At 66.0% G+C, this 21,284-nt stretch overlaps 3 protein-coding genes across 6 annotated transcripts; 2 read left to right on the top strand and 1 right to left on the bottom strand.

Annotated features, from left to right (window-relative positions):
* Window positions 1-907: 907 nt before the first annotated feature.
* Window positions 908-6,326, bottom strand: ACP4 (acid phosphatase 4; the record flags this gene model as incomplete). Its single annotated transcript, XM_074302631.1, has 11 exons — window positions 908-1,160; window positions 1,244-1,422; window positions 1,896-2,035; window positions 2,159-2,241; window positions 2,314-2,446; window positions 2,523-2,618; window positions 2,716-2,814; window positions 3,131-3,268; window positions 3,410-3,496; window positions 3,563-3,661; window positions 6,177-6,326. Coding segments are annotated over 11 exons (1,320 nt in total), but the record flags the coding sequence as incomplete, so codon positions are not given.
* NR1H2 (nuclear receptor subfamily 1 group H member 2) lies at window positions 6,230-10,090 on the top strand. Of its 3 annotated transcripts, none has more exons than XM_074307885.1 (9): window positions 6,230-6,647; window positions 7,198-7,269; window positions 7,475-7,645; window positions 7,806-8,093; window positions 8,171-8,430; window positions 8,527-8,706; window positions 8,810-8,909; window positions 9,222-9,430; window positions 9,519-10,090. In XM_074307885.1, exons 2-9 carry the CDS (start codon window positions 7,218-7,220, stop codon window positions 9,663-9,665), a joined length of 1,407 nt encoding a protein of 468 aa, XP_074163986.1. In that variant the 5' UTR covers window positions 6,230-6,647; window positions 7,198-7,217; the 3' UTR covers window positions 9,666-10,090. The 3 variants fall into 3 exon arrangements, with proteins under 3 accessions (XP_074163986.1, XP_074163987.1, XP_074163988.1); XM_074307886.1 differs by having other exon boundaries at window positions 6,454-6,647; window positions 7,502-7,645; XM_074307887.1 differs by lacking the exon at window positions 7,475-7,645 and having other exon boundaries at window positions 6,454-6,647.
* Window positions 10,091-10,943: 853 nt separating this feature from the next.
* On the top strand, window positions 10,944-21,269 carry POLD1 (DNA polymerase delta 1, catalytic subunit). 2 transcript variants are annotated; one of them, XM_074307852.1, is made up of 27 exons: window positions 10,944-11,093; window positions 11,411-11,618; window positions 11,861-11,974; window positions 12,058-12,201; window positions 12,286-12,411; window positions 12,500-12,668; window positions 14,917-14,998; window positions 15,084-15,213; window positions 15,481-15,647; window positions 15,844-15,948; window positions 16,080-16,220; window positions 16,300-16,410; window positions 16,519-16,710; window positions 17,260-17,348; window positions 17,445-17,561; window positions 17,636-17,749; window positions 17,825-17,972; window positions 18,318-18,413; window positions 18,542-18,679; window positions 18,794-18,969; window positions 19,055-19,207; window positions 19,432-19,534; window positions 19,901-20,033; window positions 20,192-20,305; window positions 20,517-20,569; window positions 20,651-20,748; window positions 21,123-21,269. In XM_074307852.1, exons 2-27 carry the CDS (start codon window positions 11,411-11,413, stop codon window positions 21,226-21,228), a joined length of 3,327 nt encoding a protein of 1,108 aa, XP_074163953.1. In that variant the 5' UTR covers window positions 10,944-11,093; the 3' UTR covers window positions 21,229-21,269. The 2 variants fall into 2 exon arrangements, with proteins under 2 accessions (XP_074163953.1, XP_074163954.1); XM_074307853.1 differs by having other exon boundaries at window positions 10,952-11,109; window positions 11,866-11,974.
* The last annotated feature ends 15 nt before the right edge of the window (window positions 21,270-21,284 follow it).

Raw genomic sequence — 21,284 nt, 5'->3', positions numbered from 1 at the left:
GGCCTTAGAACGTGAGCTGTAAGAGGGAGCCTTAGAAGGTGGGATGTCAGGGAGAAACCTTAGAACGTGGGATGTGATGGGGGGACCTTAGAACATGACATGTCAGGGAGAAACCTTAAAACGTGGGATGTGGGGGGCTTAGAAGGTGGGATGTCAGGGAGAAACCTTAGAATGCGGGATATGGGGGGGGGGGCTGGGGCAGTGAGGGCGGCCCCCATGGCCAGCCAGACCAAGGCTGCAGAGGCCCAGGCAGGAAGGGCCACACACTCCCTGCCCCACCTCCAGTCTCCCTTTTTCTACCAGGGAAAGGGTGCGGGAGACCTTCCCGGGGTCAGGGTCCTTTTTGGAAGGCGCTGGGCCACTGCTGACCTTTCCCAGGACTCAGTTTCCCCAAACAGGACTCTGCAAGATGAGTCCGGACACCCCGTTTTCTTGGGCTGGGCCAGCCCTGGGCTCAGAGGAGGAGGATCCTCAGTCCCGAGGGCTCACTCGAGATTTCTCTGGGCCCCCAGCCCCTTCCCAGCACTGGGCTGGCTCCTGGCAGGGGGCCCAGACCTAAGGTCACCACTTTGTGTTCTCTGACTGTTGTGGGGTGTGAGGCTGTGTGCAGGGGGTGGGGGCTAAGAGATTGGGGGCACCTCCCCCCGAGCGCTTCATTAAAGCTCTCATTAGGAGGGGGCCTCCCGAGCCCCCAAAAGTAGGAACCGAGGGGGTAATGTTGAGGGTTATAAATGTGGTCAATGTGGCTAAGATATAGATGGTTAAGTCGAGGATTGTTATTGTTGGGTTAATGTGAACAATGACTACTATTCAGCCTATGTGTGCGATAGAGGAGTGGGCTAGATTTTTTAGAATGTGGGTTTGGTTTAGGCCCCCTCATCCGCCTAAAATGGTTGACAGAAGTGCGAAGGTGATAAGAATGTTTATGTCAAGACGAGGGCCCCCAAACACACACGGACACCCCCTTCCCAGAGCTTCATCAGGTTTATGCTTGGAGCCGAGGATGGCCCACATGAGCCCTCCGGCCGGGGGTCTCCGGCCCTCTCAGATGGGGCCTTCCTGGGGTCTCGCAGAGCCCCGGCTCCACAGGAGAGCCCCGAGCCCCAAGCTCAGGATGCCCAGCATGCCCACGGCCCCGGCCAGCAGGGGCACGGCAGCACCTACAGGAGAGGGGGAAGGAGGCGGGTGAGTCCCAGCCGGAGCCCCGGCCCGTCCCCCAGCCCTTGGCCCGCAGCGGGCCCACCTGCACGGGCAGCGTCCTCGGCGGGGGGGCGGCACAGCGGTCCCCCAGGGGGTGGGCGCACCGGGGCGGTGAGCCGGCGGAAACGCCCCAGCGGGCACGGCGAGGGGCAGCCCAGGAGCTCCAGGGGCAGGGGGGGCCGCGAAGAGTCGTTCCGGTAGAAGAGAGAGACGGTGACGTTCCTGGGGACAGAGAGTGGGTGAGGGGGCATGGAGGAAGGGGGCTCCGGGGCCGGGGTCTGCCTCAGACCCCCTGTCCCACCTCCCCCCAGAGCACAGGACACCCCAAGAGGGAGGGTTGCAGGAAGGGATGGCACCCAGCGGGCAAAGGAAGCACCCAGGGGGCACAGGGAGATTTGGGGCACGGGAGGCACCCAGGGACATGGGAAGATTTCAGGGGCACAGGAGGCACCCAGGGGCACGGGAGGTACCCAAGGGGCACGGGAAGATTTCAGGGGCACGGGAGGCACCCAGGGACATGGGAAGATTTCAGGGGCACGGGAGGTACCCAGGGGCACGGGAGGTACCCAGGGACATGGGAAGATTTCAGGGGCACGGGAGGCACCCAGGGGGCACGGGAAGATTTCAGGGGCACGGGAGGCACCCAGGGGGCACGGGAGGCACTCCACTCAGCCTCAAGCTCCCTTCTGGCCTACCCCTCCTCCTCCTCCTTCTCCTCCTGTTCCAGCTGCCCCAGATGTTTCCAGAATTCAAACCCGAGGCAGGCGGCGTAGGGCGGATGGTGCCCGTCATAGAGGCCCAGGGCGCCCTGGAGGGCCAGCAGCGTGCTGTCATGCTGGGGAGGGAACCTGCACTCAGGGCCCCAGCCCCGCCCCCTCGGACCCTCCCCCCACCCCGGGCCCCGCCCACACCCCCCCAACCCCCCCATCCCCCCAACCCTACTCCCCCCTGCACTCACAGCCGAGTACATGACCATCCTGAGGGCCCCCCCGCGGGCCTGCGCCTGGGTGAAGTTGCTCAGAATGGCATCGAGCAGGACTCCTGGGGGTGGGCACGGGCAGCCTGAGCTCCGCCCCCGCCCTCCCGCCCCGCCCCCGCCCCGCCCCCACTCACCGCCTGTGAGCCGCGCCTTCTCCTGCGCCCGCGGGGGGCCCACGTGGGCTCGGACGTCCAGCGCCGACACCTGGGCCAGGGAGCTCAGCACCTCGGGGGTGGCCCAGGCAGGCAGGGGGAGCCCGTGCGCGCGCTAGGGAGGAAGGCGGCAGGGTGGGGGCGGGGCGCCGACTGGGGGGCGCGGCGGGGGCGGGGGAGCGGGGACCTACCTGACAGGTCAGGGTGTCCAGCACTTTCCAGGCCCTGTGGAGGGGCCCCTCGGCCAGGGACAGCCCCGTGAGGTTCTCCAGACGCACCAGGAAGTCCTGGGGGGAAGGAGCCCCGGCTAGAGGGGCCTTGGAGCCCTCCCCCGCTTTCCCCCACCCTCAGGGCCCCCCCCATGCGGCCCCCTTCCCCCCTCACTCTCCAGCCCTCCAGGGCTGCCTGGTACTCTTCTCCCGCCACGGTCTCCTCCAACAGCTTCTGGTACTGGGGACATCCCCGGGTCCGGAACTTGAGCAGCTGCAGGGGGCAGGAGGGAGCCTGGGAGCTGGGCAGGGCCGGCCCACTCAGCGCCCCCTCTGGCCAAGCCTCCTTGCTGGCCCTGTCCTCCCCCCCTCCCCCTCTTGCTTCCCCTCCTCCCCCTCCTCCTCCTCTTTTTTTTTCCCCTCCTCCCCCTCCTCCTCCCTCCCCCCCTTTGGATGCTCCCTGGTGCAAAGGCCAGGTCCGCCCCCTCAGGAGAGGCCAGCCTGGGCCGCCAGCTTAGTGGACCCCCTCCCCGAAGTGTGCCGGGGCTGCTCCCCGACCCCCTGCCTCCCCCGCCAAGCCTCTCCCTGACCTTGTCTTCAGTGGCCGGGACGGTGTGGACGGGCACGGGCATCCAGCCAGGGCTGCTGGGAGACCCGGGGAAGAGCCCGGCCAGGTTGGCCTGGGCACTCTGCAGGGTGCGGTCGTAGTCCGTGCTCCTCACGTACAGCTGGGGAAGCAGCGGGAGGTAAAGGGGGCTGGGGCCGAGGCCGGGGAGGCAAGGTCATAGGGGCCTGGGCCCGGGAGGCCGGGGGAGGGGAAGTCATGAGGGGCTGGGCCTGAGGCTGGAGGGACCAGATTTGCGCCTTACCTCTTCCCGATGATACTCCCGGCTCAGGAAGTCGCGGTATCTGTCCCTTAGGAAGCGGCCCAGCTCCAGCTGCTGCTGCACGCCCTCCTGAAGATGGGGGGTTAGGGAGTAAGGGGCCACCCTCGCCTCCCCCCCCATTCCCTGGTCTCTCACCTGGGTGAGCTGGCCTAGCCCTTGGGGCCACAGGGTCTTGTTCTGATGAGGGTCTGTGGGGTAGGAATCCAGGGGGGCACGGTCGCCGTGGCGATAGACCTGGTGAAATGGGGGGGGTCTGGGATGAGGACCGGCTCAGCAGAGCCCCGGGCTGGCCTGGAAATGGGCACGGGCCTCACCAACGTCACGAAAAGCAATGGTCCCCTCCGGGGCTCAGGCAAGCTCCCCCCCAGGGGCAGGAGGGAGGCCAGGAGCAGGAGGGGGCTCAGGTGATGGGGACCCCCCATGGCCGCCCGTCTTGGCTCTGGAGCACACAGATAGGACTGAGCTACTCGCCCCGCGCCTGCTCCCTCCCACCTCCTGCTGCCCGCCCCACCCAGTCATTACCTCCCCACCACCCCAACCCCTAATCATTGCCCACAGGCTCAAGTCCAGGCGGCTTCCGGAGGCAGGAGGCTGCCCCCAGACTTTCTCTGCAGCCTGTGAGAAACCCGGGCAGATCTACAGACGGGTGCAGGCAGAAAGATCTGGATGGGCAGAAAAACAGATGCATGGGCAGGACAGATGGACGGATCATGTGCTGACATCCAGATGGACAGATGGATTTGCAGACAGACGGACGGACAGAAGGGCAGACGGACAGACATCCAGATAGATAGAAACAAGGACAGACAGATGAATGGGAAGACAGACAGACGGACAGATAGATGAATGGGAAGACAGACAGATGGACAGACAGATGAATGAGAAGACAGACAGACAGGCGGACAGATGGATTTGCAGACACACAGACAGACGGACAGACAGATGGATTTGCAGACAGACAGATGGACAGAAGGGCAGACAGATGAATGGAAGATGGACAGACATCCAGATAAATAGAAACAAGGACAGACAGATGAATGGGAAGACAGATAGACAGATGGACAGATGGATTTGCAGACAGACGGACGGACAGACGGACAGACGGACAGACAGATGGATTTGCAGACAGACGGACGGACAGACGGACAGACAGATGGATTTGCAGACAGACGGACGGACAGACGGACAGACAGATGGATTTGCAGACAGATGGACAGAAGGGCAGACAGATGAATGGGAAGACAGACAGACAGATGGACAGAAGGGCAGACAGATGAATGGGAAGACGGACAGACAGACAGACGGACAGACAGATGAATGGGAAAATGGACAGACAGATGGATTTACAGACAGACAGACGGACAGACGGACAGACAGATGGATTTGCAGACAGACGGACGGACAGACGGACAGACAGATGGATTTGCAGACAGATGGACAGAAGGGCAGACAGATGAATGGGAAGACAGATAGATATACTGACAGATGGATTTGCAGACAGACAGACAGACGGACAGACAGATGGATTTGCAGACAGACAGACAGACAGAAGGGCAGACAGATGAATGGGAAGACAGACAGACGGACAGATGAATGGGAAGACAGACAGAAAAACGGACAGATGGATTTGCAGACAGATGGACAGAAGGGCAGACAGATGAATGGGAAGACAGACAGACAGATGGACAGAAGGGCAGACAGATGAATGGGAAGACGGACAGACAGACAGACGGACAGACAGATGAATGGGAAAATGGACAGACAGATGGATTTACAGACAGACAGAAGGGCAGCCAGATGAATAGGAAGACAGACAGACATACAGGCGGACAGATGGATTTGCAGATAGACAGACAGACAGAAGGGCAGACAGATGAATGGGAAGATGGACAGACATCCAGTCGGACAGATGGATTTGCAGACGGACAGACAGATGAATGGGAAGACAGAGATGGACAGACAGATGAATGGGAAGATGGACAGATAGATGGATTTGCAGACGGACAGAAGGGCTGACATGAATTGGAAGATGGACAGACATCCAGATAGACAGAAATAAGCACAGATGAATGGGAAGACAGACAGACGGACAGATGGATTTGCAGACAGATGGACGGACAGACGGACAGACAGATGGATTTGCAGACAGATGGACAGAAGGGCAGACAGATGAATGGGAAGACAGACAGACGGACAGACAGATATACTGACAGATGGATTTGCAGACAGACAGATAGACGGACAGACAGATGGATTTGCAGACAGACAGACAGACAGAAGGGCAGACAGATGAATGGGAAGATGGACAGACATCCAGATAGACAGAAATAAGCACAGATGAATGGGAAGACAGACAGACGGGCAGATGGATTTGCAGCCGGAAGGGGGCAGAGCGGCCGGAGGCTCCCCAGCGGCCAGCCCGTGCCCCCTGTGCCAGGGCTCGGTGCCGCGGGGATTGGGGGCTGCGATCTTTCTGTTCCTTTCTTTCTTTAAGCTCATCCCCCCTCAGTGTCCCGGGGCCCGTGCGGTTCCGTCCCTGCAGGGGGACCCCTCCCCTCCCCCCGGGCCAGGGACCTGACAAACTTAGTGGAAGGAAGGAAAGACGTGGGTGGAGACCATGGGGCGGCCCCTTTAGAACACAGCACCCCAAGGGGGTTTGGCCCTGGGGTTCGCCCTCCTGGGGGACCTCCCGGGGTGAGGCCTCTGGCTCAGATCCGCACACAGCGTTCTTTTCAGCCCCGCTCCTCACCAGCCCGCAGATTCCCAAGTGGCCGGGAGCGTTAGCACGCCTGCGCACGGGGAGGGGCGGGGCCTTTGTCAGCGGCCTGCCGGTTTGGGCTCTGCAGTGAGTCTGGCCTCCCCCTGACTCGGACCAGCTCAGACCAGGGATCTTCCGAGACAGTCAGGACCTTCTTCCGGGACGGTCAGGACCTTCTTCCGGGGTAGGGCGGGAGGAGGGGGAAAAAAATCACTCAAACTCCGCCCCGGCTGGCGGAGCCTTGTGTCACGTGCACCTCCGCCCCAGTCGGGCCGGAAGTGACGCAGATTTGGGGTTGCCGGAAGAAGTGGCGAAGTTACTTTTCGCGGGGCGAGCTTTGGGGGGCGGCCTGGAGGCGGCGGGCGGGAGGCTGAGGACCGGGAAGCGACGGAGACAGGGCAGCCGCGAGGAGGAGCTTCCCCACCCGGCACTGGAGCCGCGGCGTGCGCAGCCATGAATCGGGTAAGGGGGGAGGGGTAAGAGGGGTAGGGGGGTGCAGGAGGAGTGAGGGGGGGGCGTGGGGCCGGGATCCCAGCTGGGGGGGGCAGGAAAGGGGGAGTTAGAGCAGAGGGAGGGGAGGGGCAGCACTGGGATCCGGAGAGGTGCGGGGTCCTGGCAGCAGGAGCGCAGATTCCAGGAGGTCTGGGGTCCCAGGGGGTTAATAAAGGAGTGCAATGAGGGGGGTCAGCCCAGGGGGAAAGACGAGGGCGGAGCTGGGATCTGTAGGGGTGGGGTCCGAGGTGCTGAGGGGCAGCTCTGGTGGGCGGGGCTCCTGGATCAGGGGGAGGGGCAGTCTGGGTGGGCGGAGCCTCTGCAGGGGCTCCTGGATCAGGGGGAGGGGCCGAGGAAGGGGCAGATTTGGGATCTGGAAGGGTCCGGTGCAGGCAGCAGGAGGGGCCGTTGAGGAGGGAGTTGGGGCCCAGCACGGGTGGGGAGGGGGCAAGGCTGGCAGTAGGAGGGGCCGTGGGGGAACGAAGACCTCTTTCCCATCTGGGCCCCCCTTTTCCTCAAGGCTCTCCTGCGGTGACCACCATGGCTTCCCCTGGGATCCTTGGCACCCCCGTGGCCCCCGCTCCCGCCCATGGTGAGTGCTGTTTCCCGCCCTGAGTTTTACAGATGGGTGACGGGATTGTGGGCCCAGAGTCACCGGGAGTGTGAAAGGCAGGATTTGAACTCCGGTCTGGGATGCTGGCGCCCCTCCTCCTGCGCCCCCTAGAGGAGCGTCCTCCAACTGCTCCCTAGGCTGGGCCAGGGCTGAGGTGGATGAGTCCCTCTGGGCGGGGCGGCAGCCCCCCCCAGCCTCTCTCTCTCCCCAGGCGAAGATGAGGACGAAGGGCCCTTGAAGTGCATAAAGGAGGAGGGAGCAGAGCCGGGGATGACAGGGACCGGGCCCCCTAGCACCGAGCCCGACGGCCCCATCCCCGCCGTGGCGGCCGGCGAGGGCTCCGCCTGTGGCGTTGGTAGGATCCAGGACCTGCCTGTCCTCGCTCCCCCCGTCCCATCGGCCCTCTAGCCCACCCCGGGGACCCCCTGACCCCTGCGCCCACCTCAGGAGCCCATGAGCCCACACCCCTCCCTCCTCTCTGGCCCTCACACCCACCCCCTCCCTACCCCCCACAGTGGAGGAGCCGGAGCCGGAGCCCGAGCGGAAGCGCAAGAAGGGCCCGGCCCCCAAGATGCTGGGCCACGAGCTGTGCCGCGTGTGCGGGGACAAGGCCTCGGGCTTCCACTACAACGTGCTCAGCTGCGAGGGCTGCAAAGGCTTCTTCCGGCGCAGCGTGGTGCGGGGAGGTGCTCGGCGCTATACCTGCCGCGGGGGTGGCGCCTGCCACATGAACGCCTTCATGCGCCGCAAGTGCCAGGAGTGCCGTCTGCGCAAGTGCCGCGAGGCGGGCATGAGAGAGCAGTGTGAGTGGGGGGCCGGGGGGCTGCCGGGGCGGGCACGGGGCAGGGCACGTGCTCAGGCCCCGGCGTCTTCCTCCCAGGCGTGCTGTCCGAGGAGCAGATCCGCAAGAAGAAGATCCAGAAGCATCAGCCCTCGGGCTCGGGGCCCAGCCCGGGGGCCACGGCTGCCCCTGGCACGCCTGTCCCTGGGCCCGCGGGCTCCCCGGCTGCCTCCTCCGAGTCCCCCGCCGACGGCGGCAGCATCCAGCTGACGCCCGACCAGAAGCTCATGATCCAGCAGCTGGTGTCGGCCCAGCTGCAGTGTAACAAGCGCTCCTTCTCCGACCAGCCCAAGGTCACGGTAAGGACCGCTGTTGCCCCAGTGGGGAGGGGAGGCTGAAACAGGGCAGGGAGGGCCCCGGGGCCGGCGCCACCTCACCACGCCTCTCCCCGCCAGCCCTGGCCCCTGGGGGCCGACCCCCAGTCGAGAGATGCCCGGCAGCAGCGCTTCGCCCACTTCACGGAGCTGGCCATCATCTCGGTGCAGGAGATCGTGGACTTCGCCAAGCAGGTGCCCGGCTTCCTGCAGCTGGGCCGCGAGGACCAGATCGCTCTGCTCAAGGCCTCTACCATCGAGGTTCGGCCGAGGGCGGGGGGGCTCCTGAAGGGGAGGGGGTGCTGGGACTGCCGGAGGCCAGGGCACCGAGGCTGCACTGCCGATGCCCCTGCTGTCCCCCCAGATCATGTTGTTGGAGACGGCACGGCGCTACAACCATGAGACGGAGTGCATCACCTTCCTGAAGGATTTCACCTATAGCAAAGATGACTTCCACAGAGCTGGTGCGGGGGCTGGGGGGAGGGGAGAGCCATGGGTAAAGGGTGGGCCTCTGGTGAGTGCCCACTGTGCGCCATCCCCCAGTGAGTGCCTATTGTGCACCACCCCCAGCAAGTGTCCTTTGTGCACTGTCCCTAGCAAGCCTTCCCCAACAAACACCTACTATGCGCCATTCCCATTAAGCACCCACTGTGCGCTGTCCCTGGCAAGTCATTTCCAGCAAGTGCCTGGAAGGCCCCCAGGGGCTGCTGATCTTGGGGGATGTGCCCCCCTGGAATGGAGCCGGCCAGCAGGCCTGCCTTCTGCCCCTCCCGCAGGCCTGCAGGTCGAGTTCATCAACCCCATCTTCGAGTTCTCCAGGGCCATGCGGCGGCTGGGCCTGGATGACGCCGAATACGCGCTGCTCATCGCCATCAACATCTTCTCCGCCGACCGGCCCAACGTGCAGGAGCCGGGCCGGGTGGAGGCCCTCCAGCAGCCCTACGTGGAGGCCCTGCTCTCCTACACCCGCATCAAAATGCCACAGGTAGCGCGCTGCCTGGTACTCCCCATCCCCGGGCCAGGCCACGGAGGCCATGCCCGCTAATGGCGTCTCCCTCCTCCGTGTCCCCCAGGACCAGCTCCGGTTCCCACGGATGCTGATGAAGCTGGTGAGCCTGCGGACGCTGAGCTCCGTGCACTCAGAGCAGGTGTTTGCCCTGCGCCTCCAAGACAAGAAGCTCCCCCCACTGCTGTCAGAGATCTGGGACGTCCACGAGTGACCGAGGAGCGGCTTCCCCGGGCCGGCCCCGGCGCCACCCCTGCCCCTCGGGCCCCGCCCTGGGGCGGCTCCGGCAGCAGGCTTGGGCTCCAGCGCCCACAGCGAGCTCCCCAGGAGGGGCCTCGGTCACCGGGTGTTCCCAGGCTCTACTGACACTGTCTTCCTGGGGAGGGGTGGGCAGGTCATTAACCTTGACCATTGACCTCCGACACTCACCTTTCCTGTCCTCCCCTGCTTACACAGCGCAATGCACCTTGAAGGGAAGAGGGTGACCCGACTCTCTGCCTGGGATCAAGGGGGGCCCAGACCTTGGGTCCTGAGGTCTTGTTTCCCGTGGCCCTGAGAGGGACGAGAGGGCCCTTCCCTTCCGCTCCTTTTATTTAATAAACAAAACAAAGCAAAATCTTAATAAAAACCTTAAAGCCAGTGAAGCGAGTTCTGGTCAGCGGATCTGCCTCCCGGGGTGGGAAGATCAGAGACAGACCTGGGGGAAAGAAGAGCAGGGCAGCCTGGGGGCTCTGTGTCTTTGAACAGGCTCCGTGATGGGGAGGGAGGTCACCCGCCTCCGGGGAGCCTTCTTAGGGGAGCCTCGGGGATGGGGAGGGAGGTCGGTGGCCCCCCAAATAGCCCGTTACACATTGGACAAGTTTCGGGGAAACATCTGTATGTTTTTCTGAGGCTTTGTCCCATGTGCTGCTCTGGCAGTTTCCAGGCATTTATTAGGTGCTGACTGTATGCCCAGGCATACAGTACAGGGGAAGGCCAAAGCGGCCCCGTTGGGCAGCTCATGCAAGCAGTCAGTGCACAAACGGCCTTAAGCGCCTCCTGGGTGCCAGAGCCTGTGCTGGGCGGGAATGGAAAACGGGCCAGAGCCAGCCTGAGGCGGGGACAACGTCCTTGGAGTTCGGAGCAGGCGCGGAGGGAGGGAGGCAAATAGCCTTTGAAACGGATTCCTTCCTTGGGGCGCACCTGGATGAAGCCCATTTTATGGAGGAGGCCGCTGAGGCAGGCAGCCACGATCACCCGGCCAGCCGGGCCCCCGACGGACTGCGGCCCAGGAACGGCCTCCCCTGCCTCCGCATCCTGCCCTAGCTTTCCCAAGGCAGGACGCTCTCCCTCCATGGCTCAGCAGCTCTTCCCCAGAAACGGGGGCGGGCTTAGAGATCCGAGGGAGTCACTGCGCCAATGGGAAGGCTGGCTTTAGCTTCCGCCACGCTAAACATGGCGACCCGCGCACGCCGTCTCCGCCGCCCCTTCTAGCGTAGCGACTGCGTCTGCGCGCTGACGGGGCGGCCAATTAGGCCCCAGCCACGCTCGACATGGCCGCGCTCGGCGCTCTGCGCGTGCAGGGGTCAGAGGACAACTAGCGCCGGTGGCGGGAAACGCAAGCCCGGGAGAGAGGAGCCCAGGCTGCTCTGAGAGCTTGGGAGTGAGCGGGGCTGGGGGTAGGCGGCGGCGGGGGGCTGGGGAGGGCCCTGGGAAAGAGGCCAGATCGGAGGAAGGGGCCGGAGCAGGGAGCTGTGCGGGAGGAGCACGGGAGGAGCGCGGGGGGCACCGGGAGGAGCCCGAGGAGTGCGGGGGCACCGGGAGGAGCCCGAGGAGTGCGGGGGCACCGGGAGGAGCCCGAGGAGACGGAGGAGCGCAGGGGCACCGGGAGGAGCGCGGAGGGGAGGGCCGAGGAGGGGACTAGGGGTAAAGGCCGGGCGAGGCAGGGGCCTGAGCCAGGCCCCCCTCCCCCTCCGGCAGATGGAGCCCAAGCGCCGGTCCGCCCCCAGCGCCGGGCTGCCCGGGGCCAAGCGCCCGCGTGGGGCTGGCGGGGCCTGGGCCGAGGAGGATGAGGGGCCCTCCCAGTTTGAGGAGGAGCTGGCCCTGATGGAGGAGATGGAGGCCGAGCAGAGGCTGCAGGAGCAGGAGGAGGAGGAGTTGCATGTGCCCCCTGAAGGGGCTGCTCTGGGTGAGGCCCCGCCCCCCTCCCCTCTCCTCCCCCCTCCCCCCCTTCTGGGAGAACAGCCAGGGGTTGGTCAGGGAGCACTCTCCTGCAGTGGGAGCACGGGGATGGCCAGTCCTCCTGAGGGCCCCGTGGGGGGGCAGAGGGCAGCACCTTCCAGGGGCCCTGACCCTGACCTCTCTGGCCAGGAGACGGCCCTCAGGGAGGGGCGTGGGCGGGAGCCATAACGGGGCATCTCCGCGTTCCAGGGCAGCTCCCCGCCTGTGCCCGCGATGCCCGCTGGCTCCGGCCCACCCCCCCGGCCCTGGACCCCAAGACGCAGGCCCTGGTCTTTCAGCAGCTCGAGATCGACCACTACGTGGGTGAGTTGGGGGAGGAGGCCTGGGGGGGAGGCTGGCCTCGGAGAACCGGGCCCCCCCTGACCCCCCTTCCCCCACCGGCCTAGGCTCCCCGCTGCTGCCGCCACCGCCCCCAGGGGCCCCCGGAGCCGCTCCCATACTGCGGGCCTTTGGGGTCACGCACGCCGGAGTCTCTGTCTGCTGCCACATCCACGGCTTCGCCCCCTACTTCTATGTCCCTGCGCCCTCCGGTGAGTGACCTTCGGCCAAGTGGGGCCCTGAACCAGGGACCGCAGGGTCACCCTTGGTGACGCGGCGACCCCTGACCTCCCCAGGCTTCGGCCCCGAGCACCTGGGAGACCTGCAGCGGGAGCTGAACTCTGCCGTGAGCCGGGAGCAGCGAGGGGGCAAGGAGCTGAAGGGACCCGCCGTGCTGAGTGTGGAACTCTGCACCCGCGAGAGTGAGTGGGGGGAGGGCCCACAGTGTGGAGGGGCTCGCAGTGGAGGGGTGGGGTGCCGGGAGAGGCCCTCACCACCCCCACCCCGCAGGCATGTATGGCTACCTGGGGCACGGCCCCTCGCCCTTTCTGCGCGTGACCCTGGCACTACCTCGCCTCGTGGCCCCTGCCCGCCGCCTGCTGGAGAACGGCATCCGTCTGCCCGGCCTCGGCTCCCCCAGCTTCCCGGCCTTTGAAGCCAACGTGGACTTCGAGATCCGGTGAGCCCCCGGTCCTGGCTGACCCCTGTCACTGCTGTCGCCGCCAAGGTGGTTCTCCCCGTCCACGTCCTGGGCCTGGTCCTGCTTTGTCACTGCCTCTCCTGAGGTTGTTCTCCTTCGTTTCTCTCTGTGTCCTGGGCCCGGTCCTGCTTTGTCACTGCCTGTCCCAAGGTTGTTCTCCGACGTTTCTCTCCGTCCGCGTCCTGGGCCCGGTCCTGCTTTGTCACCGCCTCTCCTGAGGTTGTTCTCCCACATTTCTCTCCGTCCGCGTCCTGGGCCTGGTCCTGCTTTGTCACTGCCTGTCCTAAGGTCGTTCTCCCACGTTTCTCTCCGTCCGCGTCCTGGGCCCAGTCCTGCTTTGTCACTGCCTCTCCTGAGGTCGTTCTCCCGCGTTTCTCTCCGTCTGCGTCCTGGGCCCAGTCCTGCTTTGTCACTGCCTGCCCCAAGGTCCTTCTCCCACGTTTCTCTCCGTCTGCGTCCTGGGCCCGGTCCTGCTTTGTCACTGCCTGTCCCAAGGTTGTTCTCCCACGTTTCTCTCCGTCCGCGTCCTGGGCCCAGTCCTGCTTTGTCACTGCCTCTCCTGAGGTCGTTCTCCCGCGTATCTCTCCGTCTGCGTCCTGGGCCCAGTCCTGCTTTGTCACTGCCTCTCCTGAGGTCGTTCTCCCGCGTATCTCTCCGTCCGCGTCCTGGGCCCGGTCCTGCTTTGTCACCACCTCTCCTGAGGTTGTTCTCCCACGTTTCTCTCCGTCCGCGTCCTGGGCCTGGTCCTGCTTTGTCACTGCCTGTCCTGAGGTTGTTCTCCCACGTTTCTCTCCATCCGCGTCCTGGGCCTGGTCCTGCTTTGTCACTGCCTCTCCTGAGGTCGTTCTCCCGCGTATCTCTCCGTCTGCGTCCTGGGCCCAGTCCTGCTTTGTCACTGCCTGCCCCAAGGTCCTTCTCCCACGTTCTCTCCATCCGCGTCCTGGGCCCGGTCCTGCTTTGTCACTGCCTGTCCCAAGGTTGTTCTCCCACGTTTCTCTCCGTCCGCGTCCTGGGCCCGGTCCTGCTTTGTCACTGCCTGTCCCGAGGTTGTTCTCCTACGTTTCTCTCTGTGTCCTGGGCCCGGTCCTGCTTTGTCACTGCCTCTCTCTAGGTTGTTCTCCCGCGTTCCTCCCCGTCCGCGTCCTGGGCCCAGTCCTGCTTTGTCACTGCCTGTCCCAAGGTTGTTCTCCCACGTTTCTCTCCGTCCACGTCCTGGGCCCAGTCCTGCTTTGTCACTGCCTCTCCTGAGGTCGTTCTCCCGCGTTTCTCTCCGTCTGCGTCCTGGGCCCAGTCCTGCTTTGTCACTGCCTGTCCCAAGGTCCTTCTCCCACGTTTCTCTCCGTCCGCGTCCTGGGCCCGGTCCTGCTTTGTCACTGCCTCTCTCTAGGTTGTTCTCCCGCGTTTCTCCCCATCCGCATCCTGGGCCCAGTCCTGCTTTGTCACTGCCTGTCCCAAGGTTGTTCTCCCACATTTCTCTCCATCCGCGTCCTGGGCCCGGTCCGGCTTTGTCACTGCCTCTCCCGAGGTTGTTCTCCTTCGTTTCTCTCTGTGTCCTGGGCCCAGTCCTGCTTTGTCACTGCCTCTAGGTTGTTCTCCCGCATTTCTCCCCGTCCGCGTCCTGGGCCCGGTCCTGCTTTGTCACTGCCTCTCTCTAGGTTGTTCTCCCGCGTTTCTCCCCGTCCGCATCCTGGGCCCGGTCCTGCTTTGTCACTGCCTCTCCCGATGTCGTTCTCCCACATTTCTCCCTGTCCGCGTCCTGGGCCCGGTCCTGCTTTGTCACTGCTCCTGAGGCTGCTTTCCCCACCCCTGTCTGCAACTCTGTTCCCTTGGTCTTTGGGATCGGTCTGGAAAACCCCTTCCCTTGGGCAGTCAGCCCCTTCTTCGTCTCTCCTCCTCTCCTCACTCTTGGACCCCCACCTTCTCCAGGAGGGCTCGGTGGCTTTCCCAGATACCCTCCGGGTCGGGGACCAAGGCTCTTTGGCCTTGAGGCACCAGAGGGGCTAAAGTTGGAAGGGACCCATTTCTGGGTACCCCGCACTCTCGTGGACCTGGCACCCAGGCAGAGGAAAGGACTTGCCCAGAATGCAATGAGCTCTGGGGAGGCCTGTGGATGCCCAGCCTGCTTTCCTGGACTTTAAGGATTCCTACTGGCTGGTGGAGGGGAGACCAGTTGGATCCTGACCTCTGGCCCTTGACCCTGTGCCCCGCACACCTCCCCACCCTCCAGGTTCATGGTGGACACGGACATCGTTGGATGCAATTGGATCGAGCTCCCAGCAGAAAAGTACCAGCTGAGGACTGAGGGGAAGGTGAGGGCTTGGAGGCCAGGGAGCGAAGGGCGGACCTGGGGTTGGGACCGCCCGACTCCCTGTGAGTGCCCTGCTCTCTCCCCAGGCCACACTCTGCCAGCTGGAAGCGGACGTCTTGTGGTCGGACGTGGTCAGTCACCCCCCCGAGGGGCCCTGGCAGCAGATTGCTCCCCTGAGGGTGCTGAGTTTTGACATCGAATGCGCTGGAAGGAAAGGTCTGGGCTCCTCCTACCCAGAGTCTCCGCCATGGGGGGATCTGTGTGCAGACCCAGTTTTCCTTCCCTGCAGAACGGGGGCGATGATAATCAGCATGTTCCTGAGCCCCCTACAAGGAGGGCTTCTGCGAGTGCTGCTATCCCCATTTTGCGGAAGAGGAAAACTGAGGCTGTGAGAGGGAGACTGGGCCCACTAGTGGGAGAGACCGAGCGCCGTCCCATTGCTAGAACCTTGGCTGACACTTCTCCCCCCCGGGTGTCCCTCAGGCATCTTCCCGGAGCCGGAGCGGGATCCCGTGATCCAAATCTGTTCTGTGGGCCTACGCTGGGGGGAGCCAGAGCCCTTCCTGCGCCTCGCCCTGACCCTGCGCCCCTGCGCCCCCATTCTGGGGGCTCGTGTCTTCAGCTTTGAGCGTGAAGAAGAGCTTCTGGAGGTGACCCCTGGCTCCATCGGACCTTGTGACCTCCAACTGGAGGACCCTCTTGTCCCTTTGACCTCTCACCCCATCTGGCCTGTTCTGCCCCTGGGTTGAGCAATCACTGGGGGAAGGGACTGTGGTGGTTCTGGGTCCTGGGGGGCTGGGCCAGCCGGAAGCCTCCCTGCTGACCCCCGGACCTGGGTCTTGGCAGGCCTGGGCCTCCTTCGTCCGCACCATGGACCCTGATGTCATAACGGGCTATAACATCCAGAACTTCGACCTGCCCTACCTCATCTCCAGGGCGCAGACCCTCAAGGTGACCACCCCCCACCGGGCCTGGACCCGAGGGTCTCTTTCCCACGTCTCTCGGGGCCCGTGTCTGTGCCTCCAGCTCCTTCTGTCCTTCCTCGGGGGTCTCAGTCAGCCCCCTTCTTTGTCTCTGTGCAGGTCTCGTCCTTCCCGTTCCTGGGCCGGATCTCCGGCCTCCGCTCCCAGATCCGCGACTCTTCCTTCCAGTCCAAGCAGACGGGCCGACGAGACAGCAAAGTGGTCAGCATGACGGGGCGGGTGCAGATGGACATGCTGCAGGTAGGGGCGCCGCACGGGGGTGATGAGGGGACCTGCCTGGCCGTGGCTCACCCCGAATCCCCCACTCGCCCCCCTGTAGGTCTTGCTGCGGGAGCACAAGCTCCGCTCCTACACCCTCAACGCAGTCAGCTTCCACTTCCTGGGGGAGCAGAAGGAGGACGTGCAGCACAGCATCATCACCGACCTGCAGGTGACCGCAGCCTTCCCTCCTCTTCCTCCTCCCTGACCTCCCCGACCTGCAGCCCCCCACCCCCTCCTCCCTGCAGCCCTTTCCTCATCTCCCCCGCCGCCCCTCCAGAACGGGAACGACCAGTCCCGCCGCCGCCTGGCCGTGTACTGCCTGAAGGACGCCCTCCTGCCCCTCCGGCTCCTCGAGCGCCTCATGGTCCTGGTCAACGCCGTGGAGATGGCCCGAGTCACGGGCGTGCCCCTGGGCTACCTGCTGACCCGGGGCCAGCAGGTCAAGGTCGTGTCTCAGCTCCTCCGCCAGGTCAGCTGGGGCCGTGGGCATGGGGGGGGGGGGATCTGGGCCCTGCCCCCCGACTTCCTTCCGCTCCCTACTCTGGGCTCCTCCAGCTCCCGGCCTCCGGGAGTCGCGCCTCCTGCACCTCGCTCCCGGTTCTGGCGTTCCAGCCTCTGCGCCCGTTCCCTGCATCTGGTTTCTGGCCTCCGGCCGTGGCTCTTTCCTTGTCCCGAGCTGGGTTCTGGCCTCCACGTTCTGTGCTCGATCCCATCATGGCGGCCACGGATCCCATTGGCTTCTCCGAGCTGACCCCTCCATCCCCTCCCCGTCCGCTCGCCCTGCCCCCTTGTCTCTCGGTGGTGGGCCGGCTCACGGGAGGGCTGGGGTCGGGGTCTGAGGGTCTGAGTTCTCTGTCCGTTTCCTCCCTGTGTCGCCTGGTCCCCCCGCCCCGGAGCTCCGGCTCTGTGAGCTGTTCCTCAGCCTCTCTCTCTCCCATCTCCTCGCTCCTCCCAGCCCCCTCCTCCCACCGTTCCCTAACTCTCCTCCTCCCACCCCGCGCCCGTCCTCCTCCCCCAGGCGGTTCGGGAGGGCCTCGTGATGCCCGTGGTGAAGACGGAGGGCGGCGAGGACTTCACGGGAGCCACGGTGATCGAGCCTCTGAAAGGGTAAGGAGGGCCGGGAGCGGGGGGGAGGTGCCAGGGCAAGGGGAGGAGGGGGCTCGGCGAGGGGCCGGCCCCTCCCTGACCTCCCGGCCCATCCAGGTACTACGACGTCCCGATTGCCACCCTGGACTTCTCCTCCCTGTACCCCTCCATCATGATGGCCCACAACCTGTGCTACACGACGCTGCTGAGGCCGGGCACCGCCCAGAAGCTGGGGTACGCAGGCCGCCCGCGGTTCTCCGGGGTTGAAGCCACGGCCTCCTGCTGACCCCCGGTCCCTCCCCCCACAGCCTGACCTCCGACGAGTTCATAAAGACCCCGACGGGGAACGAGTTTGTGAAGGCCTCTGTGAGGAAAGGGCTCCTGCCCCAGATCTTGGAGAACCTGCTCAGTGCCCGCAAGAGGTAGGCCCGGGACCCTTCCCCCCGGTGGGCCCCCCCCCCCGCCCGTGGGCCGCTCTGACTGTCGCTCCCTCCCAGGGCCAAGGCGGAGCTGGCCAGGGAGACGGACCCCCTGCGGCGGCAGGTCCTGGACGGGCGGCAACTGGCCCTGAAGGTCAGCGCCAACTCGGTGTACGGCTTCACCGGGGCCCAGGTCGGGAAGCTGCCCTGCGTGGAGATCTCCCAGGTGCGCCGGGTGGAGCGGGTGGGGAGCTGTCCCGGGGGACTCGGGGGGCCCGGGAGGCGGCCGGCTCGCTCCCCTCCACGGGAGCCCCCCACCCCCGAGGGGACTGAGGCCTTCTGGGCCCCCGACCTCCATCTGGCCGGGATTTTAACCGGCTGCTCCGGGAGAGCGGGGCCGCCGGAGGTCCTCGGGGCTCAGGCTTTCTAGGGGGACACAGGCAGTGTGGGGGAGGCTGGTCGGGGAGAGCCTGGGGAGGGGGTGCCAGCGGAAAGGCGGAGCGGGGGATGGGCCGGGGCATCCGAGGGGCCGCCCCCCGCGGCCCAGCCCGCTTTCCTTGGTCGCCTCCAGAGCGTCACCGGCTTCGGGCGACAGATGATCGAGAAGACCAAGCAGCTGGTGGAGTCCAAGTACACCGTGGAGAACGGGTACAGCGCCGACGCCAAGGTGAGAGGCGGGCGTGGGCCGGAGGTGGCGGGGAAAGGGGCCCGGCTGGAAGGGGGGAGAAGGCAGTGGGGGGAGGGGTTGACCCTGGCTGGGCCGGGCCCCACCCCCACCTCAGCCCGTCCCCCCAGGTGGTGTACGGAGACACGGACTCAGTGATGTGCCGTTTCGGGGTCCCCTCGGTGGCGGAGGCGATGGCGCTGGGCCGGGAGGCCGCCGACTGGGTGTCCAGCCACTTCATCGCGCCCATCCGGTTGGAGTTTGAGAAGGTGATCGAGGACGGGCAGGGGTCGGGCGAGGGGGCTCCTGGGCCTTAGGGGTCATGGGGAGGGTTCCGTGGACCCCGGCGGTCTCACCCCAGGGGTCTCCTTCCCCACCCCCAGGTCTACTTCCCGTACCTCCTCATTAGCAAGAAGCGCTACGCGGGCCTTCTGTTCTCCTCGCGCCCGGACGCCCATGACAAGATGGACTGTAAGGGGCTGGAGGCCGTGCGCCGGGACAACTGCCCGCTCGTGGCCAACCTGGTCACGTCCTCCCTGCGGCGCCTGCTCATCGACCGGTCAGCGGGGCCCCGGGCCGGAGGAGGGGTGCGGGGGGGGGGGGGGCGCGAGGGCCCCGCCGACTGACTCTGGGCTCGCCCGCAGGGACCCCTCCGGCGCGGTGGCGCACGCCCAGGACGTCATCTCGGACCTGCTCTGCAACCGGATCGACATCTCACAGCTGGTGATCACCAAGGAGCTGACCCGGGCCGCGGCCGACTACGCAGGGAAGCAGGCCCACGTGGAGCTGGCCGAGAGGTGGGGGGCAGGGCGGGGGCGGACCGGGGGGCAGGGGGGCTGAGAGGACTCGCTCTGGTGGCTGGAGCTGGGTCAGGCTGGGGGGTACCCCAAAAATAGCACCCTTGTCCTCCCCGGCTGGGCTCCCTCCCCACTTCCTGCGGGGAGCAGCTGCACCTGCCTCCCGGGGTGGGGGGTGGACTGCACCCCAGTGGCCCCGTGAGACCCTTCCCGCTTCCCCGCAGGATGAGGAAACGAGACCCCGGCAGCGCCCCCGGCCTGGGGGACCGAGTGCCCTATGTCATCATCAGCGCAGCCAAGGGTGTGGCGGCCTACATGAAGTCAGAGGTCAGGCCCCTTCCCCGCCCTCTCTCCACCTGGGGCCGGCCTGGCCGCCCTCCCTGCTCTCACTTCCCCTTTCCAGGCCAGGGACTCTGGGCGCAGGGGGGGAGCTCCTCCCCGGGGGCCCCAGGTGGCTGCTCGGGGAACCTCGAGTGTTGGGGCAGCTGGCCTCCCCGTGACCTGTGACCTCTACCCTGTGACCTCCGGGCCGCTGTGCCCACAAGCTCTGATGCTTCCCCCCATCTGGTCCCATTTGCTCGGGGGAGGGAGGGGAGAGCACAGAGGTTGGCCCAACACCAGCAGGATTTGCACCCGGGGCCCCTTGGCTGCAGAGCCCCTCTGCGCTCCAGCCCCCCCTCTTCTTGACCCCAGGACCCCCTGTTTGTGCTGGAACACAGCCTGCCCATCGACACTCAGTATTACCTGGAGCAGCAGCTGGCCAAGCCCCTGCTGAGGATCTTCGAGCCCATCCTGGGCGAGGGCCGGGCCGAGGCCGTGCTGCTGCGTGAGGGCTGGGGCTGGGGGCCGTGGGGAGCCTGGGGGGGGCTGGGGGCCGTGGGGAACCTGGGGGGTGGGGGCCCCCCTGCGCGAGGATGGGGGTGGGGGACCCGGGCCCGGAGGGGTGCTGTGCCAACAGCTGAGGGCCGGGGTGTCCCACGCCAGGCGGCGAGCACACCCGCTGCAAGACGGTGCTGACGGCCAAGGTCGGGGGGCTCCTGGCCTTCGCCACGCGCAGGAGCAGCTGCATCGGCTGCCGGGCCGTCCTCAGCCACCACGGTGAGGGCTCGGGGGGCCGGGTGTCCAGTGGGGCGGGGGGGTGGGCAGGAGTCGGGCCCCCGCCCGGGATTTCCCCAGGGGAGTTTCCCCCCCTGCACACACAGGGCCTTGTTCTGGGCCCTCTGGGGACTTTCAGGGGCCGGCCTGGGGCGGGCGGCGTCCACCTCGGGGTCAGCCTGCTCTGCCAACTCTGCCTTGCCTGCCTCCCCAGGAGCCGTGTGCAAATTCTGCCTTCCCCGGGAGTCGGAGCTGTACCAGAAGGAGGTGAGGGGCGGGCCCGGCCTGGGGGGGGGGGGGGGCTCCGGCTCCAGCCTCGCAGGCCCAGCAGCTGCCCTCTGCCCCCAGGTAGCGCACCTGAGCGCCCTGGAAGAGCGCTTCTCCCGCCTCTGGACGCAGTGCCAGCGCTGCCAGGGCAGTCTGCACGAGGACGTGCTCTGTACCAGGTACGGCCCCTGCCTCGGTTTCCTGAGCTGCCCGAGCCCCCCCGGCTCTGCTCTCCGGCCCATCCCCCGGCCCGGGCCCAGCTAGGTGGGGCCGGGCTTTCCCTAGGGAAAGGCCGGGCACGCCGGGTTCCCACGCCAAAGGCGGGCCGAGGACGGGCGCAGGTGACAGGCGCCAGCCGCCTCCTCCCTCCCCGCCCCAGCCTTATCGCCCCCAACGAGCAAACAACCCGGGAGCTGGCCGAGCGGGGCGGGCGCTGGAGGGAGGCCAAAGTCCTGGGAACCAGGAGGAGGCCTGGGACCGTTAGTCCTGGGGGGGGGGGCACCCTGCTGGCGGGGGGCGCAGCTGAGACCGCCTCCCGCCCCCGCTCCCGCAGCCGAGACTGCCCCATCTTCTACATGCGCAAGAAGGTGCAGAAGGACCTGGACGACCAAGAGCAGCTGCTGGCCCGTTTCGGGCCCCCCGGCCCGGCCTCCTGGTGACGGCCAAGTGCCCGTCGGCCTCAATAAAGTGTTATTGCGGCCTCCCCGTGTGGTTC

Source organism: Sminthopsis crassicaudata, chromosome 3 (genome assembly GCF_048593235.1).
Source record: "Sminthopsis crassicaudata isolate SCR6 chromosome 3, ASM4859323v1, whole genome shotgun sequence".
In the NCBI taxonomy this organism is placed as follows: Eukaryota; Metazoa; Chordata; class Mammalia; order Dasyuromorphia; family Dasyuridae; genus Sminthopsis; species Sminthopsis crassicaudata.
Note: the sequence above shows the minus strand (reverse complement) of the source record. Positions and strands in the feature narration are given on the sequence as shown.

Excerpts from the sequence above, each read along its gene's own strand:
- POLD1 (XM_074307852.1), top strand. The coding sequence starts at position 11,411 with ATGGAGCCCAAGCGCCGGTCCGCCCCCAGCGCCGGGCTGCCCGGGGCC. Across the intron at positions 17,562-17,635 it reads GGCACCGCCCAGAAGCTGGG|CCTGACCTCCGACGAGTTCA; the intron begins GTACGCAGGCCG and ends CTCCCCCCACAG. Across the intron at positions 19,535-19,900 it reads CGGCCTACATGAAGTCAGAG|GACCCCCTGTTTGTGCTGGA; the intron begins GTCAGGCCCCTT and ends TCTTGACCCCAG.
- NR1H2 (XM_074307885.1), top strand. The coding sequence starts at position 7,218 with ATGGCTTCCCCTGGGATCCTTGGCACCCCCGTGGCCCCCGCTCCCGCC. Across the intron at positions 8,094-8,170 it reads GGCGGGCATGAGAGAGCAGT|GCGTGCTGTCCGAGGAGCAG; the intron begins GTGAGTGGGGGG and ends TCTTCCTCCCAG. Across the intron at positions 8,431-8,526 it reads CCGACCAGCCCAAGGTCACG|CCCTGGCCCCTGGGGGCCGA; the intron begins GTAAGGACCGCT and ends TCTCCCCGCCAG.